This window comes from Oenanthe melanoleuca, chromosome 3 (genome assembly GCF_029582105.1).
Source record: "Oenanthe melanoleuca isolate GR-GAL-2019-014 chromosome 3, OMel1.0, whole genome shotgun sequence".
Lineage (NCBI taxonomy): Eukaryota > Metazoa > Chordata > Aves > Passeriformes > Muscicapidae > Oenanthe > Oenanthe melanoleuca.
The window spans coordinates 26,908,998-26,926,575 of NC_079336.1; the positions used below are offsets into that span (position 1 = coordinate 26,908,998).

At 36.0% G+C, this 17,578-nt stretch overlaps 1 protein-coding gene across 6 annotated transcripts in view; it reads left to right on the top strand.

The window, feature by feature from the left end:
• Positions 1 to 17,578, top strand: part of ADGRB3 (adhesion G protein-coupled receptor B3) — a 439,829-nt gene that overhangs the window by 223,296 nt on the left and 198,955 nt on the right. For all 6 annotated transcript variants that reach the window (XM_056488286.1, XM_056488289.1, XM_056488292.1 and 3 more), the window contains one exon: positions 3,103 to 3,211. In XM_056488286.1, the coding sequence (XP_056344261.1) occupies positions 3,103 to 3,211 (109 nt within the window). The remainder of the gene's footprint in view (positions 1 to 3,102; positions 3,212 to 17,578) is intronic.

Here is a 17,578-nt window from a genome sequence, read left to right on the forward strand (position 1 = left end):
ACATATATCGTTGCTCTACTCTTGGGCAGTCATTGTCACTGTGTTCTACAGATACTTGAAATTTGTTCACTTTTTGTGTCGTTCTTAATAAATCACAAGGTGCTTAAAAATCTTTGAAGCTCTTTATGCTCAGTTCTGTAAGTTCATGTTTATGATATCACTAAGAAAGTGAAGGTCAAGACTTTTCAATACTAATTCAAACCTTGCAGTAGGCACATGACACTGCAGCTGACCCAATACAATTCAGCTGGGAATTTTTTCTTTTGCTGTTTTTCTGTTCCTCCCTGTAAGAGCTGGATACAAAAAGAGACAAAGCATGTAATTTTATTTAGTACTCATGGATGGAAACAACTAAATCACATACATGTGGGCACTTTCCATAAACAGCACCAAGATAAGGAAACCAATATTAAGCAATTATTTTAGCCCCACTAATAAGACATGGTACAACTCCTGTGTTATCAACCTTGTCTTCTACTTCCATCTTGCCACTTACCCATGCCATGTCAGCCATCTGACCCCAGAGATTTGGGGATGACAGCACCTAAGAGGAAATTCTGAGAATGTAGAGACAATGAGGCAACAGTAAATCTCCAGTTCCCTCTTCTCATTGCTGCTCATAGAAGGAGCAATGTTGAGAAGCAGAGAGGGAACAAGTTATTTCTACTTTTCCATCACTCCTTCACTCTGCCTGGTAAATCATCGTCTCACAGACCTAGGTACAGCAGAAAGTTGAACAAAGATGAGCTGATCACAGGAGTAGTGGGGACATAGGTTCCTGGTTGCAAAGCTAGGGCATTCACTAAATCTTAGACCTCTGAGATATGACCGCCCAAAAAACCAATGCCACTGGTCTTATTACTCCTGTGCAGTTACATAAGCAAGCTCAGAGAAACTGTGGAAGCAAGTAGCTCTTAGTAACAGCTTGGAGGAGTGGACAGGCACTAGTGAATAAAGGTGATCCTGTTCCTGGTTCAGCCATTCAGCTTAATTTTCTGTAATAAAGCATTGCAAACCTAGGTGCATTTTAACCAACCTTTTTACCAGCTTGCATAGTTTTCTTAAACTCCACAGCTACTATTAGCATAGATCTCTTAGCCAGTTTTCTAGATGCTTTTCTGGAAAGAAAAATCTTACTCACTGTCAGCAAATTGCTGACTTTCAATCAAGTATACAGCTGCAATGCCTCAGCACAACTGTTTTTCTAGCAGAAATGCCAAAAGTTGATAACCATTAATTACAGTTTATATAACGTTCAGATAAAGCAGAGCTCACTTTAATACTTGCCTTTTGTTTAAGAGCTGATGTAAAGCACTGCACTCAGGAAGCCATTTGAATCCACAATGTGTGAGTTTACACTGGAGTTTCAAAACCAAGATCTGCTGGCATCCTATTGATTAACCAGTACTTCAGATACATAAAAGCACTGAGTACCTGCTCAACTGAGTGCTCAACAATTTATTACTATACAATTTTAAATGCAAGAATGAAGGTTTAAAAAATCTCACTGAAATTTTTCCCTAGTACAAAATTTGTGAGTGTGTGTGCCTTGAATGAGATGGATGCAAAAATCACACTTACTACCTCAGTAATTCATCATTAGGAAAACGGACATTAAGTCTCTGTCACCTGAAGCAGCATTTGCAACCTGTTAGAATCATAATTGTCACAACAAATTCTTCTTCAAAACAGTATTACTGCCTTACCTTTTATAAAAGATCCATGTAGAAAACAAAGCTGTGAAAGTCTCTATCCTGAACCAAGCAGTTAATGAATATAGATAGAGCAAGATGATGATGGAGTGCAGCATGTTGGAATTTATAGCCTATGTAGGCTTTTTTTAGACTCTACAATCCCAGTAGTGGAAAGAATGGGTTGAATATTGCTTTAAAAGTGAAATTTGGACATTTCACTGACACAAACAAAAAAGCATCACAAACAGGTCGTTCATTATTTTTCCATTGCAAGATACTCTGTTACTGAAAATTTTCTTGTTCATAACAGGCATAAAAACCAAAAATTATTTAATGTATTTGATATGAACAGAACTTTCAGCCTTATTAATAACTGTTATGATCCCTAATGCTGTTTTGTAGATGAATCATTAATGTTAAATATTAAAGAAAGTGTTTTTCTTTGTAGCTTACACCTTTGCAAATAAATTATATTTCTTGGAAATGTGTTTTTATCATTTTAAAAGCCAAATTGAGAAGCTACATTAGCAATGCCAAGGCTACTGCAATTCATTTTACTTTACTCTGTCCAGTTCTGGGCTCCTCAATACACAAAGTAATGGAATGAGCCCAGAAAAACACCATGAAGTGGTTTAGGAGACTCGAGCATTAGATATGCAAGGATAGGCTGAAATAGCTGACATTATTTTGCTTGGAAACATGACAATATTAAAAGTTCCTGAAAGGGAAAAAGAGTTAAGAAGACTGAGCCAAGTGTCAATGGTGTCCATTGACAGAATTTTAAAAAGGGGCAAAAATCATAATACAGAAAATGCCATTCATGCATAAGAAAAGCTCTCTGGCAGTGGGAGTGATTGAATGCTAGAATATGTTACACAGACAAGCTCTGGGGTCATCTTCCTGGGAGACATTCAGAATCCAACTGGATGTGTTCCTGGGCAACTGATCTTGCTTGGTACAGAGGTTTGAACTAGATGATTTCCACTGGCCCCTTCTCACCTCTGATATTCTATGATTCTACTACTCCATATCAGCAAAAAATAGTCCTACCAGTAAAAATTTAACTTACTTACGTGTTGATTAATGCAATAAAGGTTATCACACTGTCAAGGTCACAGAAAGATTTGCATTGCTGTTTGTATCAGTAGTTCTGAAGTTGCAATTCCACAGTTCCAGTGCACAGTTGATTTCATATAACTTTGTGGGCAGTAGTGTCTGTTTCTATGAGGATTTCATAGCAAAATTATTATTTTAAAGTAGCAGAAAGTGCTTAGTAGTGAAGCATGAGAAGAGCTGTTTGACTGGTAGTTCTCAATCTGCTTTTGATGGCATTTGGATTTTATTTGAATTTGCAGCTGTAGACATTTTGATACTATAGTAAATGTCATGTCTGACCTTCCTTTGTTAGATCTATCCAGGCTCAGTGGAGTTAATGCAGGTGATTGAAGATTTTATACACATTGTTGGAATGGGAATGATGGACTTTCAGAATTCGTATCTAATGACTGGAAATGTAGGTAAGAAATAGAAATTTCTTCTATCAAATTCATGACCTATTGAAAATCAGAAGTTCCAAGTATGTACTATAGAGTTGCTGCTTCTATTGCAATGCAGATTGGGCTGTTCTTCCTCCTCCAGATTATCTGTTGCTTGGTTATCCCCTCTGTGGCTTAGCACATGTAAAATGGCTTACACATTGGATTTCTTCATAATCATGTCTCAAGATTTAAATGCAAGGTTTTAGAATCAAAATTAAGAAAATACTCACCAAAATACAATGAACTGTAGGTACATGTTAGAGTGTTTTCAGGAGACATAATGTTTCAAATGCTAATTTATAAAATTGTGCTAATTAAGATAATATTCATATACTTAAGAGCTTGGGAAGTGTTTATTTTGTTGACATTGTCTTTTAATATCACATTCTTCCAAAGAATTTCTTTGCACATGTTATGGTGTGATAATAATTGGCATAGATAAACAATAATTTTTAAAAATATACATTGATTGCCAAAATAGTTAAAGTCTAGAATTTCTTATGTTAGTTTTCCTATGTGTAACAGATTCAAAATTTTATTTAGATTTATTTTTCAAGCTTTGTTTTTGCTGCTGGAGAGTTGCCATGTAATAGTCATATACTAAAAAAATCAAATATAAAAATGCCTGGCAATGCAATTATATTTATTAGTAGCCATAAAGGAGCTGCGATATGAAAGCATTTCTTAAAAATTGAACTAAAAAACTTAGTTTGGGAAACTATTCTCTAATCATTTTGTCTTTGTTTAGTACTTTTGTTACTCAATTAACTTCCTTAAGCTGCATTTTTATAGTGCCAGGAAAGTATTAGGAAGTCGTATGTAAGGAATAAATCCAAAATATGTGTTTGTCTGACAGCAAAACTTCTGGTGTCAGTACATTTTTGCAGTTTTTAAATTAGCATCTTACTGCACGTATATGTCAGTCAGTTCTTCAGCAAGTCATTAGAATGATAAGAAAATATGGTCATTTTGAAATTAGTTGGTGAAATAAAGGAGAGAAAATGTTGGATTGACCCTATTGAGTATTTAGCTTGCTGCTCTACAATAATAAATATTTATTATTGTTCTCCAGTTCATATTACAGAGTGACAGGACTGTAAACACAAGTCCCTATAAGGCACAACCTTGTACTGGGGACGTGTCAAAGAACTCCCCAAAAAGAACTCTGGCAGTCTTAAAATGTTGAAAACATTGCAGTAGGGTTTTACCCAGTGATTTATTATTTTTGTGGTACTACTGTTTTCACTCTAATACCACTTCAAGCTTCTTCAAGTTGTCAGTCCTTCATTATGCTAGACCCTGCACAAATTTATAAAGGAAAGTCTCTTTTCTGAAATGTTTGTTCTGTTACATTTTTCTTACAAAATAAGAAGACGAGCTTATTTAAAGGGCACAGTCCATGCTGCTTGGCACATTGTTGTGCATTCTAATCTGTTTGTCCTCTGAAAAATGTGAAAAAAAAAATTCAAGCGGGAAAATGCATTGAAGTTAAGAAGATGCCTTCAAATAATCTGTGTCTCTACATATTCATGGCTTCACATGGGAAACAGGAGCGACATTCCAATTGGATCAGAAACTGTGCTGCGCTCCGGCTAGTTTAGATAACTGCAGAATCCTTACAGTCTTTCTTTTGATATCTTCCTCTTCCCACATATAAGATATTTTTAGGCACTTAGGAGGTCTGTTCTTAACTATTAAAACCATCAAAGGAATAGACAAAACCCGAGAAATGAATGATGAAAACTGAAAATTAATTTATAGGTTTAATCTGACTGCCTAGCTCTGTGCCTTGATATATTGGCATGAGTTTATCCTCCCTATGGTCTGTCAGTTATCAGAAAAGGACAGGGTCACTGCAGTGCAAATCATTGATCAGAATACTTGAGCTCAGGTGATGTGCTGAGATAAGGACAGAAGGCTGCTATCTGCAAGGAGTAATTTCTGATTTTCACTAACAAGAAAGGAATGTATCTGGAATAATTCAGTTTTAGTATAGTTGTCCTCAGGGCATTGGCATAACTGTCTGACAGCCTATGTACTTGAGTCTTAGGGAATATTTATGTTGATCTCAACTGGAAAGAATAAACTATGCAGTTTTTGACTGATCAGCAATAATTATTCTATACCAACAAGAGTTTATAAATGTGTGAAGGCTTATCTATAACAACATTCTTTTAAGTCAACAAGCAGATTTAATGCAGGAAGCAGATATTGTGCACAAATGAGACCCAGATTTTACCTATATTCATTTTTAAACAGAAAAATCCAGTAGATCATAGAATAAAATCATAGAATGGTTTGGGTTGAAAGGTATATTTTCATCTTATTCAGGTTACTCAGACCCTCATCGTGTCTGACCCTGAATGTTTCCAGGGATGGGGTGTCTTCTGCTACCTCTCTGGGAAACCTGTTTCAGTGTTTACCCACCCTTATTGTAAAAAATCTTTTCCTTATATCTAGTTTAAGTTTATCCTGTTTAAGTTAAAACCATCACTCCTTCTCCTATTGCAACAGCTGGTGCTAAAAGAGTTTGTTCATCTTTCCCATAGGCCCCCTTTAGATAGTACAAGGCTGCAATAAGGTTTACCTGAAACTCTCTCTTCTCCAGGCTCGAGAGCCACAACTCTCTCAGCCTGGCGTCATAGCAACAGTGTTCCAGCCCCCGTCATTTTTCTGACTCTCATGTGGACCCACTTGAACAGACTCATGTCCTTTCTGTGCTGGGGACCCCAGAGGCAGATGCAGCACTGCAGGTGGGGTCTCACCAGAGTCAAGAAACAGGGTCACCTCCCTCATCCTGCTGGCCTCCTGCTTTTGATGAAGCTCAGGATGCAATTGGATCTCTGGCCTGCAAGCACACACTGCCAGCTCAGGTCTAGCTTTTGAGCCCCCAGTATCCCCAAGTCCTTCTTCTCAAGGCTGCTCTCAATCAGTTCATTGCCTCAGCCTGTGTTGATGCCAGGGGTTGGGTAGCAGCAGCCTGGGTGCAGCACCTTGCACTTGGACTAGTTAAACCTCTTGAAGTTCCCATGGGCCCAGTCCCTGAGCTTTCCCAGGTCCCTCTGAATGGCATCTCATCCTTCAGGTGTGTCAATCACACCACTCAGCTAGGTGCCTTCTACAGACTTGCTGAGAATGCATTTGATACCTTTGTCATTGATGAAGATGTTAAATAGCACAAACTCTGAGACACCATTTGTCATCAATGTTCATCAGGATACTGAGCCATGAACCACTACCCTCTGCATGTGACCAACAAAATTCTAAGCTGTCAAAGAGTGCTCCCCATCAAATCCTTATCTCTCCAATTTAGAAAGAAGGGTGTTGTTGGGACCATGTCAATGGTTTTCAAAAGTCCAGAGGGCATCTGTAGCTCTTCCCTTGCCCACAAATGCAGTCACTCTATCACAGAAGACCACTGAATTGGTTAGGCAGGACTTGCCCAAGGTGAAGCTGTGTTGCTCTGTTTAATCACCTCTCTGTCCTCCATTGCCTTAGAGAAGTTTCTGTGAGGTTTCCAGGCACAAATGTGAGGCTGATGGGGGTCCTTTTTAATCAATAGTTATTTACCATAAAATATTATCTTAGCATCTTCACATACTTTAAATGCTTTTTGCTGTGTTTTCATTTTCAAATCACTTTACAGTTCAGAAAAATTATTTTAAATATGAACTAAATATGAACTGTATATGAACTATATATGAACTGCTTCTTCATGTCACAGAAAAAAATCCAATTTTGTTGCAAATTTCACAGTAATGCAGTGAGTTCTTGGTTTCCTTCTACTAATTTCAGTTTACAAGTTCATTGCCAGTTGAATGACATTTCTAATTGAATAATAGTTGATACAAATTTGAGCACGTAATTGTGTTTCACAGATATGCTAATCCTTTGAGATCTTTCACAGAGGGCATTTTATTTTTACTTTCTTTCAAGGCACAGAAACAAGTATATGTGACTTTAAAAGTTACTACACAACTGCCGTGCTGCAATGACTTTCCATTGCACGTTCTCAAGTCATGACAAATGGGAAGTGATGGAAGGTACATTATCTTTATGGTAGACTATCATAAGCCACATTATAGCTCATTTGAAAATAGCTAAGAAGACCAAAAGGACAGTTGCCATGCCTCTGTTAAACTTTCCATTGTGATGGCTTTTAACGCAAATTTTTCATTTCTTCTGAGCAAAACATCAAAGACTTGTTTCAAATCCAGATTATCCAATATCTGTACTTCATTGGGCTATTGAGGAAGCTCAGTCAATTCAAATGCATTAAAGCAAATTCCATTAAAGCAAGGCCCATCTTCTATTAGCTTTCCTCTCAAGGATAGCGAATATACTACTAAAAACTTAACAAATGTAATAGCAACAATTTTCTTTGTTCATGCATGGTGGGGACAGATGGTATTTGTTTTATCACTGTGCTCTGCATTATATTCTGTTAAGAAATGATTAGGTGAAATAAAAGCCTTTGATAGGAGGTAGAATCCTCCTTCCTCATCCTGCTCTTTTTCTTGTTCTTCCTCCTCCTCCTCCTCCTCCTCCTCCTCCGGACCAGCTGAGCAGGCACACAAAAATGATAGTGTGAGCAAACAGAAGCTTATGCTATCACTCAGAGTTCCTGAATTCACTGAAAGCACATACCCACTGCAAGCATGCAACATGCAGTGGGACAAAAGTTTTTAAACTGTGTTACCATTCTTTGTTAACCAATTTCAATTTTGTGTGCTTTAAAAGATGAGTTCCTGATTTTAGATTAAAGAATTAACCTTGGCTTTTAATAGCCCTTTGAATTTTCTTTGGGCACTAAAGACCTGAGAGGATCATCTCAGTTCTTTGGCTGATTTGAGCTCTCATCACAGTGAACCATTAAGAGTTTTGAAGATATGTAATAAAAGGTGGGTGAACTGCTATTAAGAAATATTCAACCTTTAACTTAGGAAGAAATTTTGTAACTGGAAGACTGGAGTGCCACAGGCATAGCTGTCTTTAAAAATACCAGAGGAATATGGAACTGGAAATAGGGAGCAGTATAAGGGGATACGTATTTCTATAGTAGATTTGGATTCTTTTGTAAGGGAAAATTTGCCTGACATTGTCAAATAAATTTCCATAAGAGCAGCAATCAAAAAAAAAATTGTTAAAGGGCATTCTGTTGTCAAAAATCAAGTTTACAGCTCTAAAATTATAATAATGAAAAACTAAATAATATTGAAGGGCAATATGTTTTCATGCATGTTATTTAGAACTGAAACGAAAAACCAAATGAGAATTTTCAGCATTTGAAAAGCCACTTTCTGTTAATGTTTATTTTATGAATACTGATGTTTCAAAGATCAGTAGTTTTATAAAAAACTATATGTGCGGATCTCACAAAGGTACTTAGACTAGTCAAAGGCAGAAGAGATTGAAGATTTCCAGAAGGTAAAGCAAAATGAAAAGGAGAGGGTATACACTGGCAGATTAAACTCAGTTTTGACAGAGCATTTAAGAGGAAGTAGATCAAGCAATTCAGAGAAAATAACAGCATTAGTGTGCAAAACTAGCAGTCTAAAGAAAACACAGAATTTAAAAAAAAATTCAGTAGCTATCACTTGCAACACTCTTTTCAGTTGAGATTATGTGGCTTGGATTCATTTTTCTTACTTTAAGCATCACAAAATTTGCCAAAGTCACCCTAAGCTTCCTTTAAAATCAAGGGAGAGTACTTCTCAGGAGAGCAACTCCTATCATCTCACGTCTAAAATAAGGGCATGGGTTGCCTTGTGGAAGTTCTGCCACTGGCTGTAAAAGCACCCTAGTGACTAGCTCATGTTTCAATGATTCATCTCATCTAAAGCAGAGAGAAGTAGTTTTTTGTGAGTCAATAAAACTTGGTGAACATAGAGATGTTCAGAGCTAAATGATCAAAAAACCAAAACAAAATAATAAAAAATAAATAAAGAATAATAATTAAAAATCAGATTGAGAGTTGGAATGATTTGAACAGATATTTGAGAACAGATTGTTAAAAGGGACTGCATGTACACAACTGAAAAGTGAATACAAAGCAAAACTAGACTGACATCTCTGTTTAATCTTGCTCACAGGATAAAAATGAAGATTCCTGACTCTATTGCAGCAGGTTTAATTCTGAATAAGCATGAGGCCAAGGTCCTACAAGGAACAAAATAGAAACAAGTAGATTTATGTCTGCATAGTAAATGCAGCTAGCTATAATATTATATGAAAAAATGAAGAGGTGTAAACCATATTTCCATGCATAAATCAACTTTTAACTAACAACCTGTTATCTCTCAACTTGAAAATGACTGCTGTGACACTGGTAGTCTGATGAGTAATCTGGTTTAGTATAGTAATTAACATTTCATTTAAAACTTGAAACTGAGCTGCTTACATAAGTTTTATAAACATTGGCAGGAAACAAAGTCTCTGATTTCTGCCTTCACAGTCTAGGATGCCATATGGCAGAAAATGTTTTGCAAGTGTCCATTGTCTCCTTTCTTGGAAAATACTTTATTGTTACAATTTCAATCTCCCATTCTATGTTCATGTCCATGAAATTTTAGAAAAACACTAATTAATCCTGTAGGCATATGGAATGTATCTTAAAATTTTCCAGTTCTAGCTAGAGATGCTTAGAAATGTTTGTGACCATGGGAGCTTTTGGAAAATGTACCTACTGTAGCTATAAGACATGAGCAATGATACACATGCTGAGCTTTGGGGATGCTAGAAAATAAACAAGCTGGATTCCTGTCTGTTATTGTGTGTTCATTCACCTTATCCCAGGATAAAGACTTTTATATCTTGTAAATTGTAATCCTGTTTATACTTTATAGATAGGTCTTCACATTATATGGTTTGTTTACTTATCTGAATGGCATCTGCCTTAATCTGATTTTTTTTTTTTTTTTTTGTACTAGAATTAGTGATTTGTGTCTTCAATGCAGCACTTGGGACGCTCTGATTTATAAATCACAAATGTCATACTGGCCTAAAATATACCAAGAGACTGAATTTGTTTAAAATTTTGAAAGGGTCATTTTCCAAATATGTTAAAGAAAGCAGAAAAAAAAAAGCACAGCCTTGATATTAACTTGTACAAAGGTATAAAGAAATTGTCTAAAATTTTCAGCCAGGAAACAAGTATTTCAATAAATTTATACACAGATACTCAGAATTCATTTGTAATTAAATTACTTCTTGTTCTGAGTCTGTGTAGTGCTAAAGCACAGTGTGGATTTTAAAGTGGGTATTTGTAGTTAATAAAAGTTTACCTGCTAATATTTCAACATTTTCTCCTAATAGAAAGAAAATTGCACCTACCAGACAAATAAAAATTCAGATCCTGTAGAGTGGCCCTCAAAAGCCATTCAGATTTCTGTCCTGTTTCCATCAAGTTATTTCAGAGTACCCCATGTTTTCACAAAAGAAAATTTCACCTTTAAGCAACTGTATGAATTGCATTTATTGCTTTAAGAAGGTAAACAGGAATTACTCCTTTTAGTCTGTCATACTTCATAAGTAAATGCCTCTATAATGATTAATATACTTATTATGGATGGTTTTTGTCAGGAACAAATTCTCACAAGGATAAAATAAAGTGAAAGTTGCATGGTTTTGCAATGAAATACATTCCTAATAGATATGGAAACGTGTCCTCTTTAAATCATCTAATACTTATATTCTTTTTATAATAACTAATAAGCTACACACAAAAGTAAACAACAATTAGGTAATTTTTTTCCTTATATTTTATTACGTAGTTTTTCTACATAGACTATTGCCTGTTTCCATTTTATCTCAAAACAGCCCAAGAGCCAGTGTCCATCATCTTTCCATTTAAGACTAGTGTCTGGCTTTTATGACTGTTTAGAAATATGAATCAAAAAGGACAAAATGCAGGCTTCAGAATGGTCCTATACATGTCCACACTGTTTAATTTGTGGCACCTACCCAAACATTGTCAAGGAATCATTCAAGGAATAGGCCAGGTGAGAAAACAGTCCTTTTAGGCATAATTAATGCTTTTCTCATTGTCCTGTGGTGCACAGTTGGTCACACTCTTGTTCTTGGATTGCAGGCATGGTGGTCAGAGAAGTTCTGTCTTCACCACATATTCTTCTCATTCAGTACTTTGGCTCCTGGTTCTCATCCTCTTTGTTTCACACTCAGATGTAGCCCATCAGTCTTTGCTGCCCCAAACCTCTATGCTTTGGTTGAGCATATGCTCTATTTAGGTGAAAAGGAGCACCTACCACATTTTAAGTTTGTAAAAAATCCTTCAAGTTCTAGAATTTACACACTGCCAGTATCACTATCTTTCAGAATTCTTTACTTGCTCGAGCCGTATGTAATAGTCTATGGCTAAAGGCTTCCAGAAGAGAAAAAAATAGATAAAAGAATAGGGAAACTATAGAGAAAGGTCAATTGCAATTTTCTTACACTCTTACATACTTCTGCTCTATATATATTCATATCATATCCTTTGCAGCAGTCTCAGCAATTCCTTGATCAGATCAATATGTTGGCTTTCAGAAGACTCAATTTTTCTCCACTAATTAAAGGGGAAGGACTTCATGCACACTTTGAAGGTCTGGCTCATTGCAGCATCTGACTTAATGCCTGAAGTAAATGCTTGAGAGCTCGTATTTCTTTCTCAGTATAAAATAAGCTTATTAAATGATTCATATTCCCTGAAAACTTGCTGTGAACAGTGCATAAAAGAGTAGATTTTTTTCTCTCTTTTCTAAACCTGCATACTTGATGAGCCTGAGAAAATACAACTCTCTTACTTAAGATTGAAAATTCCAAATATCATGAATCTTTATCAAACAGTCTTCACAAATGTGGATAAAAATCTAACTTGATTCCTTAGCTATACTCCTAGTAATAGTCATAATTCCATAGTTAGTTTTTCATATACAGTTTATTAAGTAACCTTAAAGATAAAGCTAAATAAATTAACTATTCAGTATTTTTAAGTGGGTGCTATAGGAAACTAAAGTAATTGAAAGTGTTTCCTTTCTCTACCTTATGTTAAGTGGAGTAAAATATTCTAAACAAATTGAAGGTATAAAAAATGCCAACATACAGGCTCATCTCATTAAAGAAAATGCCTCCAACTGAAAAAGAAAGTGGTATCTACAGCCTATTTGTGGAAATTCCTTTCCCCAGTATTTATGTATCGCATATTGTTGTATCATTTTTAATTTTCTACCTCTGTAAACTCCATTCTGAATCATTCTGTTTCTTCAAATGAGCAGTTAAAAGCTGATGTTTTCTATAGGGATCAGTTTGTATCACAGGCCATTTTTTAACTGGTGCATTTAACTGTTGACCTGAGAAATTAAATACCTGACCTTATTCACTCCTTTGCCTCAGACAGGTGGACCTTTAGGTGACTTCCAACAATTTTCAGGTAGAATGAGGCTTAAAGGTATAGAAATTAAGCATCCATGGTGGTAATTTTGCATTTATGCAGTTATGGAGTCAATGCACACCCAAGGGAATTCGTTTCATAGTAAGGTAGTGCCAAGTGGTAGCAATCGTATTCAATGTAGTGTCAAGATATTCCAAACAATACTGTCCTTCCTTAAACAGGAGTACCACAGTCCAATAACAAGATGCAGTTCTACACAGAATGATCGCTCATTCTGGGATTTTCTAGCCCTGAAAGCGACCTCAAGAGTGTCCAGCCATCATCTGATAGTACATCAGCTAGAGAGGGTGTGGCTAAGTACTGCAAAGTTCAGCCTCAGTTTAATGTTTTCTACAGCATTTTGTTACTCACTCACTACTGAAAACAAAAGAAGAAAAATTAAATGAAATTAAAGTAAACTCCCCAAAATTATAAGTCAGTTAAAACAGGAATAAAGCCAGCTATTATCTCTGCCTCATACTTGCACTGGGTTAGAAACAGATCTGTTACCCAAAGCTCCATTGTGAGTATGGAGTTAGCATGATTTATACTGAGTTAATGATATGACATGCACCAAAGTTCTTTTTCATTTTCTGGCCTTTCGAGGGTGAGGAAAGAAAAAACAAGAAAAACAAAAAAAGCCCAAACAAATAAACAATAAAACTACGACAGCCCGCCTCCCCCCCCCACCCCCCCCCAAAAAACAAACAAACAAAACAAAACACAAAAACCACCCCAACAGCAACAACAAAAAAATATAAAGAAGCTAAAAAAACAACCAACCAAACAGTAAAACTAACAGCTAAAGGAGGGGGAAACTTCCATCCATGCTAGACAAATCAACCTCTTGCATTAAAAAGGTATTATTTCCTTGTTGGTGGCTATAGATCCAAATAGCGGTAAAGATCTGCCTTTTTCAAACTGCGTAGTCTGAATGTAACATAACAATTGAGGTAACAAACTGGATAGAAGTATTTCATTTTTCAAGTCAGTTTCATGAGGGTGTTAGTGGACTAATAATATCAGAAAAAAAGTATTTTTATGGTAATAATTATTTTGGCAGTGAGACTGTCAGATATTGAGGTCAAGCTTCAAAGCTGTGTAACATATGCAGATATAATTCTGAGTAATTGTGTTTCTGTAAGTGTATTTTTTATTTCTTTTTTTAAGAAATTCTGTTAAGGTCAGATTGTATAATGCCAACAGAGCTAAGTGTCAATGAGATCAGTTCAAAGCACCCCAAAAGGTCCAAAGGGTTTTGGGTGGCTAAAATCATGATCAGGGCCTGAAAGTTTCAATATATATTTTGTGCCTTGTGATTTCTGAACCTATAAGTTCATCCATTTCACAGTATTTTTCTTTCCCTTGACTTCAGGTATGAGTTTTAGGACCCTATTTGTTGCACTCTCTGAAGGCAGATATAAAGAATCTTTGATAAGATTTGTGATAAAAATCAGGTTCATTCTACTACAGACTACTATAACTTTCATGTTTTATCTTTTTCCATGCTCGAAGTCTCCATAACAGTGGGAAGGAGAGAGAGAAAGAAATTTTCCTCAATCAAAAAATGTGGTACAGCTCTGTGGCCTGCAGTTCGAATACCACTTTATGCATGCACAAATTCCTAAATCACCTGCAGTGGCACCAAATAGCTTGATATTGTGATTTTTTTTTTTAAACAAACAGTCTTTACAATCATAGAGACATGTAATCAGCCCTAGGCAGCATTATTCTGCTAATTTTCTATTAATATAGGTTGGGAAATGGTCTTCTAGAAAAGATTTGATTTAATTGCTTGAATGATTTTTCATATAATCTGTGGTTCAGTGCTTATGATGTTATTTAATGTCTATTATTTTGTGGATGTTTTTTTAACATGTAAGATCGATTTAGGTCACCAGTTACTTTAATTAATAGCAGGGTTATCTATATGCTGTCTTTTGTAACACATTGTAAAATCACATTTTTGTAACACTAGTAAAATCTTATGGCCTCATGCTGTCTTCTGTTACTCAGTAGTCAAGTATTTTGAAATGAGATTGATTTCAAGAACACCTATGGGAAAATAGTATATGGGTACAGTCACTTCTCCAAAAATCCTGTCTGGGATTCTGTTGTAGAGGAGCATAACTAGAATATGAGCTGATATCAAAGGCAAATACTTGGAAACCCATCCAAATGTGTATGAATTGTGCCCCTTGGTGAAAGATATTTCTTCCTTATATTGGCACCAAAATCTCACCTCAAATAAAGCAGAGGAATGAAAAGAGACTGGCTTGCCCAAGGCTAAGAAACTGTGGGACAGTCATCAGGATCACTGGATCTTCAGGGATTGGCAGTCAAGCAGGCTGCATATGCACACACAAGACTTCCCTTGTTTGTGAGAGAAACATTTATCAAAAACATAGCAAGCTTATCCCCTCCTTTCTCATTTTAACCTCAAGGAAATAGAATATGTTCATAAAGATTAAAGGGAATGTCTCGTTTTGCCATTAGGTATCTTAGATTTTTCATTGCAGAAGCAAGGAATGAATGTTTTTAATGCTCATTTAGCTTTTGAAAATTGCATCACTATCTAGGCAATGAAAAATAATGGTCTCCATTCACGGTCAACAATGCACAAAGAAAAGATAATTTCTGCAAAATAAATGTCATTTAACTTTGCCAAATTGAACTTATACCTGTTTCTTGGATGAATAGTTCCACTACTGGAAGACATGGCTGGTGATTTTATACTGCATCATCTATTTTACTTCTATTTATTTGTGGTTGTACTCAGAAATAATTTTCAGAAGTTAAAATTATACATACCCCAAACTCTCATAAAGCTAAGTCATAGAGAATGCACATCAATAGGACAAGACATTCAAATATGGGACTACTTCTGCTTGGAAGTGATATTCAACAGCAAAGCTCAGAGGATTTTGAAGTGTTTATGTATATACTGGTTTTAATTTTATTTGACAAGATATTAGATGTAGTTTGCTGACTATATGTGCTGGTTCTTTGAATGTACTTAGAGAATGCATTTAAAAATTTTCTTTCAAAGATGAGAAAATTAGTTGACAAGTAAATGTGTAGGAATTTGGTAATTCTTTTTTCTTGTAGGCATTTGTTAGAATTTTCTTCTGTTCATAATTTTTTTATTCTTTAAATTCTCTAAGAGCTTATTTACTCATGAGCTTTTTAATACATGGTTGGACAGAGTCTCTGTCTAGAGAGCTAAATGCACATTTTCAATGGCTTTTTTTCCCTATAGATATAATTTTTATTGATACCACTAGGTGCTGTATCCACATTTTTACCTGTCATTCAGCATTAATCTGCACTGTCAGTGGTTTTTAGAAATGTTTAAAGTCTTTCCTAGCTATGCTTGGTCATGAAATGAGATTGTTTAACTTGCACATTTTCCTTTTTTTTTTTTTTTTAATTTTTGCTTTTATTTAGTACTTCATGGAAATCTAGCTAGACCTTCCACTAAAAAATCTTAAACAAAGTTATGTTACCTCACACCTGTGTTAGACAATTATCATAGGCTGTCTGACAAGCTAGAAATTGTTAAATTACCAAAATACTGTTTTGTTTCTTCTCAGCATTTGAACATCTTGGAGGCACAGAACTTTAGGACTTAGTATTTATATTGTTGTCTTAATCTTTCATGTTGAAATAATTTTATCTAGTAGAAGTATATAAACAGCTAGAATGTTTTTTCATTCATATCCATTCTATAATATATTGAAGTTTGTGCTAAATGATTCTATAGTTGGTGGCTAGGATTTTTCCAGGAATGTAAGAAAAATGAAGTCAAGTTACTATTCAAGTGAGGTTTCTTTGTTCTCAGTTTAATCATTTGGACCCGTGTTGAATTGATCTGTTGCAGAAAGAGCTAAAAGTGAAATAAGGCGTAAGATAAAAATTCCATAAACATAACCTAAATTTAGTGCATCATTATTAATAAGCCCAAGGATTTGCTTATTAAAACATACTTGCAGATTTTATTTAAAGGCTTCCATTCCCCTCTTATCCTATCTTATATATAATTCCCAACATTTTATAACTCTGTTGAATAATAAAAATTGTTTATTCCTATTAATATGCTTAAATGAGCTGTTTCACTTCATTGATTTTACTTCTTTTGTCACTTCTACTAAATTCTCATCAGCTCTGTTTTTAATGTGTATAGAACCATAGAAATGTTGATGTTGGAAGAGACCTGTGAGATCATTGAGTCCAACCATTAACATAACATCACCATGTTCACCACCAAACTATGTCTCTTAAGTGCCTCATCTACACATCTTTAAATAAGTCCAGGGATGGGGACTCCACCACTTCCCTGTGCAGAATGTCCCAGTGCTTCAGAACCCTTTCATTCAATTTTTTTTCCTAATATCTAGCCTAAACCTCCCATGGTGTAACTTGAGGCCATCTCCTCTTGTCTTGTAACTTGTTACTTAAGGGAGATGATAATGACCCTCACCTGGCTGCAGCCTCCTTTCAGGCAGTTGTAGGGAGTGAAAAGGTTCCCCTCCAAGCCTCCTTTTCTCCAGACTGAACACCCTGGCTCCCTCAGCCACTCCTGGTAAGCAGTGTCCTCCAGACCCTTCACTGGTGCCCTTCTCTGGACTCTCTCCAGCCCCTCAATGTCTTTCCTGCAGTGAGGGGCCCAGAACTGGACACAGCACTCGAGCTGTGGCCTCACCAGTGCCAGCACAGGAGGACAGTCCCTGCCCTGCTCCTGCTGGCCACACTATTGCTGATACAGCCCAGGATGCCATTGGCCTTCTTGGCCACCTGGGCACACCCTGGCTCATGTTCAGCCACTGTTGTCCAGTATCCCAAGGTCATTTTCCACCAGTCAGCTTTTCAGCCACTCTGCCCCCGGCCTGTAGCATCGCATGAGGTTGTTGTGACCCAAG